Source organism: Dendropsophus ebraccatus, chromosome 4 (assembly GCF_027789765.1).
Source record: "Dendropsophus ebraccatus isolate aDenEbr1 chromosome 4, aDenEbr1.pat, whole genome shotgun sequence".
NCBI classification, from domain to species: domain Eukaryota; kingdom Metazoa; phylum Chordata; class Amphibia; order Anura; family Hylidae; genus Dendropsophus; species Dendropsophus ebraccatus.
In genome coordinates, this window is record NC_091457.1 from 54,054,561 (window position 1) to 54,069,983 (window position 15,423).

General features: G+C 40.0%; 1 protein-coding gene across 2 annotated transcripts in view; it reads left to right on the top strand.

The window, feature by feature from the left end:
• Nucleotides 1–15,163: 15,163 nt before the first annotated feature.
• The window catches only part of SYT9 (synaptotagmin 9), a 138,056-nt gene continuing 137,796 nt past the window's right edge, over nucleotides 15,164–15,423 (top strand). For both annotated transcript variants that reach the window (XM_069968399.1, XM_069968401.1), the window contains exon 1: nucleotides 15,164–15,318. In XM_069968399.1, the coding sequence (XP_069824500.1) occupies nucleotides 15,171–15,318 (148 nt within the window). In that variant the 5' untranslated portion in view covers nucleotides 15,164–15,170. The remainder of the gene's footprint in view (nucleotides 15,319–15,423) is intronic.

Consider the following 15,423-nt stretch of genomic DNA (forward strand, 5'->3'; position numbering starts at 1 on the left):
CTACAAAGGGACTACCTACACCAGGGATATTATTTACAGGAGGGCCAACTACCACAGAGACTACCTACATGGTGGATAAATACATGGGTGGACTACTGACAGAGGGCATAAGCTTTACTAGTGGGGGCCTCATTGGGAGGCAAAGGGGCTTTAATAATATTTGGTGGTTCAGAAGGGCCTTAATATTATATGGGGGTGGCACAGAGGGTACCTACTCACTATATGTGCTGGAGCATGGAACCTATAATGTTTCTATGGCAGATTTTGAAGAAATAAGTTTAGGTCCATGCCAGATGGAAAATAAAATAAAAAAAAGTGAATGAGTCCTATCAGAGACAACACCGCTTGGATAAAAGTCACTGTCATCATTTATACAGTTGGCAGAGAATGTATAGCACTGGCACCTAAAAATATATGGTCACTGTACAGGGGGATATTGTCTGTGAATAGAATAGGATTTGAAAAAGTTTGAAATACTAGCCTATATGAACATCTGAACGTGTCAACCTAACAGTGGTCATATGGAGGTTGTTATGGATGTGTTATGAAGAATGTCATTGGATTGCCAGTTGTCGAAATACCATACACATTTATTTATATAACCTGCTCTATAAAACTAATTATACTTTTTTGATCTACAAAAGGCTGGAAATAATCTTTAAAATAAAAAATAAAAAAATCAAACCAGTAGAATCTAATATATCGTAGAAAATAAGAAGGGTTTGAGTATAATGTCAAGTAATAGCAAAATCATTATGAGCTCCTCGTGGCATGAAAGGAATAGAAAGATTGTCTTAGCAACAGAAGTGGTGAGCCTATCTTCAATCCACTTACATTAGTGACATAAGCATGGCCACGATAATATCAGAACATAAAAGCAACATCTGAATGAGAAGAGGCAGTAACTTCTTGTTGCAGGTAACGATTAAGGGCTCCATTAAGGGCACTGAGCATAACCTAAATTAAACATTGGACCCCACAAAGCAGATAACATGAATTGTGGGGATGCAACTAACATTCTTCACCTACAGAAGCTACCATATGATTTCCTTTTCTTTGATTAACTTATTCTTTTAGTGTTTCTGGTGGTCACTTGTCAAAAAAATGAAAAGAACAAGCTCACTAGTTCTTGAATTTTGAGCATGCAGTTGCATCCTCAACAGAAATGCACTGTGATCCCATGGGGCACTGTGCCCCATAAGGCAAAAAAATGTAATGTAAGTGTACTCACATCCCTTACTGACAGCAACTCCCTCTATACCCCAGAGAGCTAAAATCAGGCCCCTCTCCTCCAGGCTAGGCTGTCCTGCTCTGTGGTAAATCTGTCCATAAGATGACTGACATGCAGAAGCATGTGACCATGCCCCACCCCTAGTATCCAACACTGAGCCTCTGCCTATGGTGGACACTGGAGGGCGGGGCAAAGAGCAGGGTAGCACAGCCTGGGGGAGGGGAGCCTGATTTTAGCTCTGAGAGGTACACAGGGAGCTGCTGCTGTCAATAAGGGCAGTGAGTACACTTACTAAGGCTATGTTCACACTACTTAAGAGACCGACCGTTCCGTAACCTGGACGGGTCACGGAATGTCCGGTCTTTGAAAATATCATCCCGGACGAAACTGCAGTATCGGACGGATGATCTTTAGCGCTGATTAGTTCTGATGCGGGCGTATCCATGCGCGCCAGCTTCAGAACTCCCCACAGCACACTATGGAGCGTGCGGCCAGAGCTGCTCGCTCCATAGTGTGTACTGACAGGCTTTTCTGCAGACGCTATTCACTGAATAGTGGCCACAGAAAACTGAAATGTCAGTTTTCTACAGCGCCGCTAGGGATCCCGTTTGAAGTGTATACTATGTGTATACACTCCGGCCAGGATTCCTTCAGAAGGCAGCACTACGTAAGGTCTGTGGGAATCACGGCCGTTGTAACAACGGCCGTGATTCCCACAGAACATACGTTGTGTGAACATAGCCTAATACTGTACACTGAGCAATTTTACTATGAAAGGCCAACCCCTTTAAGGAAAAGTGCCTTGTCTGAAACACTTTGGTTTGCATTATATGATGCTAGAAGCAATGGTAGAGTATGAAATGCAATTTTTAAAATGCTTTTCTAATAAACTATTAAATTCTTTTTTGCTGGATCACAGTGCTTTTCTATTGTGGTCTCCATCTCAAACTTTCTTAAAGTATCTACAAATACATGGAATATTTACACAATGTATACCATTTTCTTAAGGCTCCCGTGATGATTACTGTCTCATATGATCCCTCACTATACCTAAAATCCCACAGACAGCACTGACAATAACTTTTACCTCCAAAAACAAAATGATTGGACAGTTGTACCCCAACAGTTCCTTCCCTGCCCTGACATCATCTGGAGGGAGAATCGGGAAGTCTCTATACACATTAAATGGTTGGCAGGTCCCACCAAAGAAGGCTGACTTTTGACTTATGAAGTAAATCTGACTTTGAAGTAAATCTGTACCCACCTACAAACCCCCAAACCACAGGTACCATTGGTTAGCTGGCATTAAGTCATTTTACTTACGGGGGTTGACATTGGTCCTGGTGTGCTTTCTTTGGGGTAATAAAAAAAAACCCTGTCTTAGGCCGGCAACGCCTCTTGGGTCTTCCTCTCCACCCACCTTGTTCTTAGCACTGCCACAAGGCAGGATGTCTCCTCTGAAACAGTGATCGCTATGGTGCATGCACAAAATTTAAACAGTGCTTCAGAGGGAAAAAAAAACAGGTTTATTGTCAGTCAATTGGACTAGTTCAACATTGGACAAATATGACTTTGTTTAGACAAAGCAGGATTGCCTAAAGCAATATTATAATGTCAAGATGGCAGGAAAAATTTTAAAAAATGGACTCACTTGCTGCCCGTCCCCCAACATTTTTTTTTTTTCTGGAGATTGTATTCCTGCTACACAAAACGTCCTGTTATCCACCCTGACAAACAGAAAATGCCTACACAACAAATTAACGGCTAACAATGCTCCTTGACAAAGGTGGATGCCGAAACGTGCGTTGGAGCACGCGGCCGCTGAGACTGTACATAGGTATTGACATATCTATATATATTTATATATAAAGCATTAGGTTTCAGCTTATTTTGTACTTAATTTGTTTGCACTAGGCACTTTATTCTGATTTGTGATCTTGTGATATATTACATGCAGTAGCTAATATCTTGCATAGGCAGCTATACTATTTATTACATATTGTTTACTATTCATCCTGCTCTATGATATTTACATCTATTGTTTGTCCCATGCCATTCATTTTATCGGTGCTGACTCTTCTTTCTGTTGTTTTGTTCTTTATGTATGGTTTGATATAATAAAGATTTAGTAAATTGGTACTTTAGTACTTTGGCATTTTTTGTAAATAGGTGTTGCAAGATATATTGGCCTATAGCTACATACAGACACGTGTGTTCTAATTCTAATACAGTACATACAGACTATCGATCCACCTAGCAAGTTCAGATATTTATTATTGCACGATATAATGTGTGTTTTCTTCATCAATTAATGGCTATGAACAACCCCTTTAAAGTGATCAGACACATTAGATGTGAACCCTACAATTTTTGTTTTATCAGCCAACATGTGTACAGGGGTGTCCAAATATCTGACAAAAGAAGGAACAGGCTGTTGGATTGCAACATATCCTCAGGAGAGATAAGCTGTCACTAGAGTGGTATGGCAGAAGTTTAAAACCATCTTCCTAATCAGAACACACAAATGATCGACCAAGCTGATTATGCCTGGGTATGAGGGAGTTGTTAAAGGGGTTATCCAGCGCTACAAAAACATGGCCACTTTTCCCCCTACTGTTGTCTCCAGTTCAGGTGCAGTTTGTAATTAAGCTCTATTTACTTCAATGGAACTGAGTTTCAAAACCACACCCAATCTGCAGACAACAGTAGGGGGAAAGTGGCCATGTTTTTGTAGCGCTGGATAACCCCTTTAAAAATAGTTGTTGGCCGCATGAGCCAGTGGCCACCTGGTTTCTAAAGTGGGTGGTCAGCTTTAGGTTGTGCTATGGTAACAGGACATAACTACAGCGGGATCCAGAAAAAGACAACTTTAAGAGTGGATCCTATAGGTTCAATTTGTAAATGATGTAAAGGGTTAACATCACAGAAAACAAGAATTTGTACTGTGTATAAAACTAGCCCTACTTTTCTTTTTTCTCAGGATGGCAATAAAGCACACTTTAACAGTCTTTGTAGAGTCCTATAGAAATCCTAAAGACACACAATGGGCTCCCTCAAGAGAAAATCTCGGATCAATGAAAAGTTTAATAGAAACAAGTAAGACATTTTACTTAGTACTTGTGAAACATCTTAGAACATATTTTCATTGTCACCTCAATCACCCAGCAAATCCAATTCTAAAAATTAGTAGTAAAGAGAAAATGAACAGTATCATGGCTTCTTCTAGTATTACCATGTTATAGATTAAGGTTGTCAAGCCAACAGCGCATAACCAAATTGTATAAATGAAAAATATGCCATGTAGAAATCAGTTACGGAGATACTGAACACCTGTAGCTATGTAGTCGTGCCTATGAGCTAATTCCCATGTCATATGGTAGTGTATAAATATCAGGAAAATGTTTGTTTTCATAGATGATTCCATTTATAAACCAGCTGCTCAGTACAGAGCATGAGACAAGCCTTACTTTGCTTCTCCTCCCCCATGCATTGTCTATATGTTTTTTTTTCCACCACCACCATCATAGCCCTCTATGGATTCACCTCTCAGCATTCATATACAAATTCATTTAGACATGTACAGCTTTGAGTTGGTAACAAAGAGAAATTTCTGCACCATAGACAATGTTATATAATTTCAGGATAGGGTTGTCTTATGGACTATTCTATGGTCTTTTTAGGGGAAAGTTTCATTTAGTCCACCTGCCTAATATTATGTATAGTAGTGCTTAAAGTTTTCAAAATTTTCAATATTTCTGCATAATTATGGTTTAAAATTATACATTTATACAAATCGTAAAAAAGGTAGAGGACCAAACTAAACAAATGAGTCAAAAATACTAGATTTGATTATTTATTTATTGAGGAAAATGTACCACATATCTGTCAATGGCAAAATGTGTAGCGATAACAGCATCTAAACATTTTCTGTAACTATTAATCAGTCCTACACATTAGCTTGGTGAAATTCTAGATCATTCTTCTGTATAAAACAGCTTCCACTGTTATGTTGGGTAGGTTTCCTCCCATACACTGCCAGCGTCAGGCCCTTCCACAACATTCCTGTTGGATTAAGGTAAGGACTTTCTCTTGGCCATTCCCAAATATTAAAGCGGATGTCTTAGCATGTTTCTATACAATAAAAAGAGCCTTTGTCCCTGAATATGATTGTTACAAACACCTTTGTTATGTAAACTGACCCCACTGTTGCTGAGATATGGGTAAAAAAGCCATTAAAGCCCACAGGGTGTTCCCTGGGCTGCACAAAGCAAGGTTCAGTTTATTCTATGTAAAAGAAAGTCCCTAACCTGTAACCAATCTTCGGCACAGCTGCAGATCAAATAAAGGTATGTCATATTCATTGCCTCAAAACCTATGGAGATGCCTTGATTACACACAGTGGGGCTGAAAAGAGGAGAGCAAAGTGTGTTTGTGAAAGAGGGGTGTTATAATACAGCGACAGAGGTGAACAATGCTGGGCTTTTGCAGCTCAGGGAAAAACCCTGTGGGTTTTATGTGCTCATTTACAAACACACACAAAAAAAACTGATATGTCTGCAATAGTTGAGTTGATTTACTTATTAAATTCATAGATACTGTACAGTAAAATAGTTTAATTACAGCTGCATGAAGACCTTTATACCACAGCTGCTGGAATATGGGTACTGGAACATTGCATACATACAGCACAGGTATGTAGCAAAGGGTACATTGTAGACTAGATTAACAATGAATAACTGTTTACATAGTGCTAGGGGATTCAGTAGAAACTATTATGCGTGTGACCCATGCCTATAAATGACCAACATTGACAGTAAAGGGGTTATCCAGTGCTAAAAAATGCCACTTTCTTCCAGACACAGCACCACTCTTGTCTCCAGTTCAGGTGTGGATTGCAATTAAGCTCCATTCACTTCAATGGAACTGACTTACAAAACATGCACCCAAACTGGAGACAAGAGTGGTGCTGTCTCTAGAAGAAAGGGGGCATGTTTTTGTAGCACTGGATAACTCCTTAACTTCTACTATTAAACATGCAAGAAAATGTGATGATCATGGTGGACTATCCATAAAGCATGTGACACCCCTGTATATCTGCATAAGAGTAGTCTTTCGGCAGATGTAAAATCCATTCCCACACATTCAGGCCATGATCACAGAACAGCCGGTGTTACTGAAAATCATCTTCACTTCTGCTGATCTTCACTTCTGCTGAATTTGGATGCAGGCGCACATGTGCGCGCCCGCATCTGAATTCCCTGCTGCACACAATGGAGCATGCGGCCAGAGCCAGGTTCTCTGTGGCCGCTATTCAATGAATAGCAGCAGCAGAAAACTGCGTGTCTGTTTGCGATCCCGGCCGGAATGTATACTATGTGTATATGCTCCAGCAGGGATTCCATAGATGGCAGCACAAGCCGATTTGCAACAACGGCTGTGATTAATATGACACTAACTGAGTCAGTAACAATTCCACAAGGTAACATTTGTGATTATTTGAGGAGATTGGCCACATAAACCTGTGCAAGATGTTTCCAACATGAACCAGGGGTTTTCATCTTTAACTTCACTACAAAAAGATAAAAAGTTTTGAAAGCCTATTGGGTAACCTTCTGTCTGAAAGCTCATGCATTGTTCATTGTTTCCAGACCTCTCTGTTCTTACTCCTTTATATCGTCCTGTGCACAGAACCACGCTGCTGCTCTTAGCTATCAATCCAATTTCAATTGGCAATTTCAAAGTAAAGATTCGAAAGTGAAAGCAAACATCTTACCGCTTGCTGTAGGCGAAACCACTGCTTTCCCCGGCACCAGTTCTTTTATTCATGATTCCCTTTTTGTTTTGACTTTCCTTTGAAGTTTCTCACAGGCAAGTCATGTACAGGAAGTTTTAGAGGTCTGCTTTTTGGAATAATGAGTAAAACAAATAATAATTATTAAATGGAGAATGGTAAAAGATGTCAAGGAGGAACTGTAATAAGGCACAATTTCACAGCATGTGGCATGTTAAAGGGATAGTGCCATCACAGCTAATAGTTACACATGTATGGCTTGTCAAGTTAAATATTTTTGCTAATGTTTAATTTATCAAATGTGCCTCCTTCTCCTTATATGCTGCTCTTTCCCTCCTATTGCTCACAGTTCACTTTTTGGGTAATAGACCACCACTCTGCTGCATAGTAAGACATGGAGGGGGCATAACCTCCACCCACACCATGATGGCTATAATCTGCACTTGGAGATTGGGAGGCATGCAATAAATCTAGTATGGGGCATAGACTGGACTTTATAAGTCCCCTCATAGTGTGTGTGTGTGCGTATATATATATATATATATATATATATATATATATATATAGTATAATATATGTAAAAATGTATACCATAACAGAGTTAATAGAAAAAATGTTCTTCTCTGATACATTGTTTCTGTTTGTGAATAAACTTTTAGAGATGGGGAGGAGAAGATAAGGCAGGGCGTGCTCAGCAGAAGGCATTGAGAGTCAGTGTTTGGTGACGAATCAGATACTATATAAATCCACTTGCCTAATAATGTAGGCTGTCCCGGTGCCGTCAAAACAACCCAGAGAGGTTAGGACAAGACCTACCATTTTGGAAATGCTCTAACCTAGTAATTTAACCTTTACAATTTGCCCTTCTCAGAGTCATTCAGATCCTTATGTAGTGTTCCAGTGCCCATTTCACAGCTGCTGAGTACATAATGTATGCTGTCATAGGCTATGTTCACACGGCTTGTGAGACCGGCCGTTCCGTGCTTAAGTACCGGCCGGGTGATCTTTCCGGGCGCGGAGCTCTGATGTGGCTCTTCACTGTGGGCTATGGGAAGCTCTGATGCGGGCGCACGCTGATGCGCCCGCATCAGAGCTTCCCATAGCCCACAGTGAAGCAAGCGGCCGGAGCCGCTCGCTTCACTGTGTGAACTGACAGGTCTTTCTGCGGCCGGAATTCACTGAATTCCGGCCGCAGAAAACTGACATGTCAGTTTTTTCTGGCACAGCATGGGATCCCGGCCGGCGCGTTTATGATGCGTGTATGCTCCGGCCGGGATCCCATTGCAAATAAGGCTATGTTCAACTCCTCAAAACTACGGCCGTAGTTCTGCGGCGAGAACTACGGCCATAGTTTTACGTAGTGTGAACATAGCCTAAGGCTGTATCCATGTTTTTCAGGACTCCCTGCAGCTGCATCCAACTTCTTCTGCCGCAGTGAGTCTAATGCTGAGTATTCAGACTTGGAGAATGTTGCCGAACCCAAACATTTCGGCCTGTCCACTACAATAGTAGTCACTACTAGAGATGATCACAGCTCAAACATGCTTGGGTCCGATCATTTGTCATTTGAATACCGGTGGCTAAGGAACTTGGATGCAGCCCTAGGGGGTCTAGTCACTACACTTACACTTGTACATTTTTCCTGCTGTAAACACATTAACTTTTAGAACTAACTGTTCATTTCCTGCCTACTATATTCCACCCCTTGGTAGTTAATCAATGCTTTTCAATTCACCTGTCACTGGTTGTAATATTCTGGCTGATCAGTGTGCAGTATACATGTTGCAACCTGCCATACTCATATAATCTAATGGAGATGATTCAATTATGGTAAAATAACTTAATGTATCTTACTTCATTTATTAAGAAAAGGCAAATTGTCAGTGTGAACAAATTAGTCTGTAATTATATAAATTACTACAATCTTCCTGAGACTAAAATACATTTTTTCATCTTTCTTATAGGAAGAGTAAAACTAGATGTTTTCCTTTCAAGCTGTGTGAGAATTGTTAAAGGTTTGCTCAAGTATGGTGGTTGCTACCAGCATCAGCAGACTGCCTATTGTAATATTTGCTGTATGGTCTTGCCGCCTCTATGTAATTCCCCGGGGACTCGGGGTAAACACATAGTTGGCTATAATTTGTCAATGGATCTATTATTGAGAGATTCTCTTGTGTGGTGACTTGGAACTCTGGTGTGGGACACTTTTAAGAAGAATCAGATTACCATGATATTTTTGCGAGCGAGCGAGCAAGTCTGTAAGTATTGAACAACCAGGCTCATGATGGTACACAGTGAACCAAGCCTCTGCTATGTACTGATAAGGGGCAACAACACCAACTCTTTACTGACAGTAGATTTCAGGGGTGAGAAGGATAGGGTAATTGACTTCCACTATAACTTATCCTACTACTCTTAGGGTAGTATGCAAAAAAAATTCCTAAAACATATGTATCACCCAAAAACTTTATCCAAACAATATGTCAATTAGCAAAGACACATTCCCCACATTGTGGGACTGTTACACAGGCAAGAAATGCTGCAAATTTCCGGCAGCAGATACTATGTTATCACTTCCACAGCTATGTAGCTAAGTGCACCACATATGGCCACAACCTAAAAAAACAAGAATGCACGCACAATAGTAATAAAAAATGTAGTGGGAAATTATTGTATAACTGTAAACCACTACAAATCTACTTTGCGGTTGATTTGCATTGTCCAAAACAGATCCACTCAGCTGAACCCGAACATTCAGCATTTGACTCCTGGTGGCTGGAGAAGTTGAATGCAGCTTTAGGCCTTGTTCACTTGCTGAAAATTCTTAATAAATAACAGCCGTTGTTGCAGATTGTTGTTGTTGCGGACGCTATTAATTGAGAAGGCGAATTTACATTGTTTCCCATGCAATTCCAGGCGGAGTGTACACATGCGGCCGCACAAAAAATTGACATGTCAATTTTTTGCATCCACTATTCATTGAATAGTAGCCACATGAAATTGACTGTGCTGACAATGTAAAGTGCGGCTCTGGTAGTACTGGCCATACCGGCAGTACCAGCCAGGGTGAACTTTAAAGACAGCCATGTCACAGAACGGCCGCTGTCTTACAGCATCTGAACATGGCCTCAGGGAGTAAGTGGAAAACATGAATACAACCATAAGTCATGTTCACATAGTGTATTAAGACATTAAAAAAATGGCCATTGTTGTCTTTAAAAAATTAATATCATTGCTATTGTACACACAGTGTATTGAACAATGGCCATTGTTCAATACGGGCGTGGAATTGACCTGTCAATTTCCTACAAATTTCTTCCCCCAGTGTGGGAAAAAGATTCACGCTCATTGACATTGCTGGTACTGTAATATACTGTGAATTTTTTTCAAAAAGCTCTGGCGACGGTGACTGTCATCATTGTAATATCCTGGCAGAATTTGGCTAGCAAGCCACCAGACTTCTTACTGACACAAAGAAAAATGAATAGCTTTGGCTGTCCAGGCGTGATGGAAACAGTAGTTTTGCAACAGCTGGAGGGCTGAACATTCTCCATCCCTATTTCAAGAGCAGGTATTTTCTTCCTGACAATAAATGCATGTAGAATTTTGGAACACATTACTTATGATACTAACTACAATTTTTCAGTGAAACACTGTATACAGTATATGAATAATTAGGAACCATACTCTGTTGAGTGCAATTATAATATTAAAGCAAAAAGTAATCATCAGCCATGAGTAATTTAAACATACACTTGTATCTATATAGTACATCATAATAGGGTAGTATCTGTCACTTTAATATTCTCCCTCTGCTGGAAAATAATAGGTACTGCACATGAAAATTATTTGATACTACATAGATGTTCCTTGTGTAGTAAGACCTCTACCAGATGATACAAATGGGATTGTGTAGGTGTGTTGCGAGTGCACTACTTGGTTAGCACCTCTATAACAGATATTTATATACAATAATAGTAGGCTCTCTAGCAAACCCCTTGTGGCAAATTGTGTAAATAATGATGAATAGTGATAAAATTGATAACTGTTTACTAGAATGTTACACACGTATATATAGTCTGCATAAATGTTGTAACATACAGTATATACACAAATAAATGGTAAAGATGTCACCTTCTTCAAATGATGAAAATGCCACTTATAAAATACAATAAAAATTGTAATACTTTTAGAACATTTTTAGAATATTTTCAGGGTATATATGTTTTTTATTTTTATTGTATTTTATTATAAGTGGCATTTTCATCATTTAAAGAAGGTAAAATATTTACCATTAATTTGTGTATATATGTTACAACATTTATGCAGACTATATATACATGTGTAACATTCTAGTAAACAATTATGAATTTTATCACTATTCATCATTATTTACACAATTTGCCACAAGGGGTTTGTATATAGATGTGTCCTCCTTGCTTAACTCTCTAAAAGCAATATACAGTATTCTGAGATGTATGGCGTGAGACTAGCAGCTTTTTACAACAACAAGATTTTGTGACATGAAATTCTTCAAATCTAAAAAAAAAGTTGCTCAGGCTTATTGATACAAGTTTAGACCAATTTTAGTTGGATTACTTTAGGCCAAACAGAGCATCATCGCAATTAGGCCAGACTTACATACCACAGCCCATTTATGATAAGCTCCAGGTACACATTCAGGCTGCGTTCACACTACGTATATTTCAGTCAGTATATGTATATTTCAGTCAGTATATTTCAGTCAGTATTGCAACCAAAACCAGGAGTGGATTAAAAACACAGAAAGGCTCTGTTCACACAATGTTGAAATTGAGTGGATGCAACCTAAAGGACGCAGCCTAAATGAGGGGCACTGTCTAGTGGTGAGCGAACATCGGAAAAATGTCCGAGTGCAGCCATTTGGTCAAATGCAAACGCACAGCATTACACTCCCAGCATTTGGAGAAGTTAAATGCCGCCTTAGGGTCAATTCTGGTCAATTTGGGGGCAAAGTTTTGTCACATCAGCCTAAGTTAATCTTGAGCATTGGGTCTATATGTGGACATCCAGTGCATATTACATAAATAAAGCCTTTTCAGTCTTCTGGTAGCATGTTTTGATACGGTGTGGAATTAAGTTTGCTGAGAAATTGCAATCCTTAGATTGTAAAGGAAATTTAAAGGTGGACACATCTGCACATACATACCTATGCAAAAACTATACATTTGTGTCTGGATTGTTAAAATGACCTGTAAAACTTTCCAGCCTTTGTCCATAGACTTCAATGCATCTTTCATTTAAAACGATGTCCACTGTTGTTTTGAGTGCCAAATAACGGTAATTTTTTATATATGTTGTGTTAACATAGCCTTAGTCCGTTGTTTTCAATTAAAACAATGGCCCTTCTTGTCATACAGAAATGTGTGTGCTACAGCCGTGGAAATATTTGAATATAATTTTCAATGGTTGTTTCAGTGACACTCACTAACATGGCTGTTGTTTTTGAGTGCCAAACAATGGCCGTTGTTCGTACATTGTGTGAACACAGCCTTAAAATATCATGATGCTGGTTGATTAGCATTCATCTTCACTGGGTCAAGTGACATCACTTTCTGCATTTAGTCTCTTTTTCTGTTCTTACAAAAGACCAAATGGCCTTAATGCTGGAACCTCGACTGCAGCTTTCCAGTAAGGGAGACACCCAGTGGCCGAATTAATAGTATTTGATATAGAAAACAGGCCACAATGATAACCACCCACTAAGGGTGGAATATATATATATATATATATATATATATATATATATATATATATATATATATATATATATGAGAGTCTGATTCAAGCAGCTCAAGTTACAGTCTCAAATCCACAGATTAAAAACTGCTGAAACCTATTGCTTCTGTTTAGGATTCTGGGTAGTAACATGATATACTCATTCAATAGATCAAATGATGTCACATGGTTGCAGCAGCTAGTATGGTATACAAGTGGTTAATTATAGGATGGTCTTGCAGGTGCAATGTCATAGTTCCATGTTATGACATAATCTATGGGTAAACCTGCATACTTTACCCACAATGCCACCACTGAGGAGGTTGAGCATTGCACAGAGCCCTTTTAAATTATTGGGTTGCTTGTGTAATAAGGTCTTTCAGGGCAATAGATCCACTTTGTAACTTTACAATAAAAAAAGGCCACTCCTCACTCCCTCCAGCTCCCACCGCCCCTTTATTAACTTACAAATTTCCTATATGAATATGAACCTTTTCTAAACTGTAAAATGCCTTTAAGGAATATTAAACGTGAAATTGTCTGCTGTTACCATTCACACGTTGCTTCTGTATATCAGGGGTCTTCAATGTGATAGTTTTCCAGTATAGAATTTTCCCATAATTCAAGGATCTCACACTTCATATATTTTCAGTTCTGAGAATTTACAGCAGTGGTCTCCAACCTGTTGCTATCCATCTGTCTTGAAACTATCACTAGGGCATGCTGGGACTAGTAGTTTCACGCCAGATGGAGACGGCTATTCTCAGAACTGTAAATCTAATAGATCCAGTAATGATTACAAAAGCAGGGATTTTCTGATCTCTCCTTAAGTATATTTACAGAATTAATGCAAATTCCACCTCCTTCCAGCCTGTAGGGGCTTCTTACAGGACACAATAGATTGCATTTATCTGCACAACCTTGATTTTAGCCAGCTATCCAGTTCAGCACCACTGATTTGGACAGCTCCTATCCAGTGCTAAGTCTATGGAGGCTGAATGAGCATTGTGGGTGGCTGGGTCTAGTGCACAGTTCTCCAAGTTGTGGCTCTCCAACTGATTCAAAACTACAACTCCCAACATGCTGCCAAGGCATTCTGGGAATTGTACTTTTACAACTGATTGCTGCCACAAATTGGGGATCACTGGTCTACTGAAATGTGCAGATTCACAGCATCTACAGAACCTCATGTAACATAGTTAATAATGTTGAAAGAAGATAAGAGTCCATCAGGTTCAACCTAGGGAAACCCTACTTCGTAGATCCAGAGGAAGGGGGAAAAAACCCTATGAGGAAGATGACATTTGCCCCATCACAGCATATGATTAACTATATACTAAAGGGTAATTTTAAAATTTTAAATAAATATAAAAATGGTTATTTGTCTACTACAAATCCAGTACATTGCTGATTACTGAAGTGCCCATAGAAGATAGTGGTAGTAGGAAGTGCTATACAAGCAGGCAGCTTCTAGTGCACAGCTCCCACACCCCTCCTCCTCTTCACATCAGTCTTTGTCAGCTCTCAGCAACACATCCTGCGAACTAGCTGCTACCACACAGAACACAGGGAGCCAGAGAATGGCAGTGCTGGGGGCTGTTACTTGCATCCTCACTAATCTGCAAACCTCTTCTACCTACAATGTAAAACTTGGAGATAATAGGAGGAACATCTCAGAAGTCTAAGGGGACTTGCATTGCAGTTGGCTTCTAAGATTGCATCTGTCTCTTTACTCCTGTGTTTTGTTTGCTGTAGAAAACACACTTTAAAGGATTTTCGGTAAATCTGCTAGGATGGGAGGGGGAAGATGAGCAGAGCAGGCAGCAGAGACTTTCTTCTTCTTCATCTTAGCAGCATGAGAGGAGGAGCTGGTCCCTTCTGCAAAGTGAGAAAGGTGAACTGGTTTGCTGAGGTCTGAGGAAAGGCTTGCACATCGAAAGCTGTGTTCGGTCCATCTCTGTAGGGGGGACACCATCTGGATGTGATCTGAGAAGAGTTGAGTTCTTAGGGAGCTCTGGGGGATAGGTGTAAAGAGAGCAGCTGAGTGTTTCAGTTCAATGGGGTGTGAGCTCAAGGGAGTCAAGTGCAGGAGTGTTAATTCTAGGGAGCACCAGGAGTTCATAGGAGGTAGGGCTGGGGATAGATTTGCACAAGATTCTGAATAAGAATAGTTGTTCTGGGTGGGATTTTTGTGCAGTCTTCTAGGAGAAGAACTTCAGCTGGGTGTGATCTTAGTAAAGCACTGGGTGTGAGCAGTGATCTCAGGAGACTACAGACAGCCAGGCTGTGAACTAAAGGCATCTTGCCCTCTCTGCCAACCTAGGTGGAGAGGGGTAGGGAGAGATCTAGCAGAGCATCAAGCTCCTGGGTTTACAAGGATGGTGGTAGGAAATGCCTGGAGACAGGGAGCAGGACATCTGCATGAAGGCACTCACATTGGTGGCGGACCTGTGCAGTAGTGGGATTGTAGAGAACGAGAACTGCTTGGACTTCATCTACTACCGGATAGACAGAGCCAGACCTCGTCTAAATGACTCAGGTAAACTTCAAGCTTGATTATATTAAGTCAAGAAACCTCTGTTGCACTAGCACTGTCTTTGTAATCCAGACTGAGAACTTAAGGAACTACAAGTTCCAGCATGAT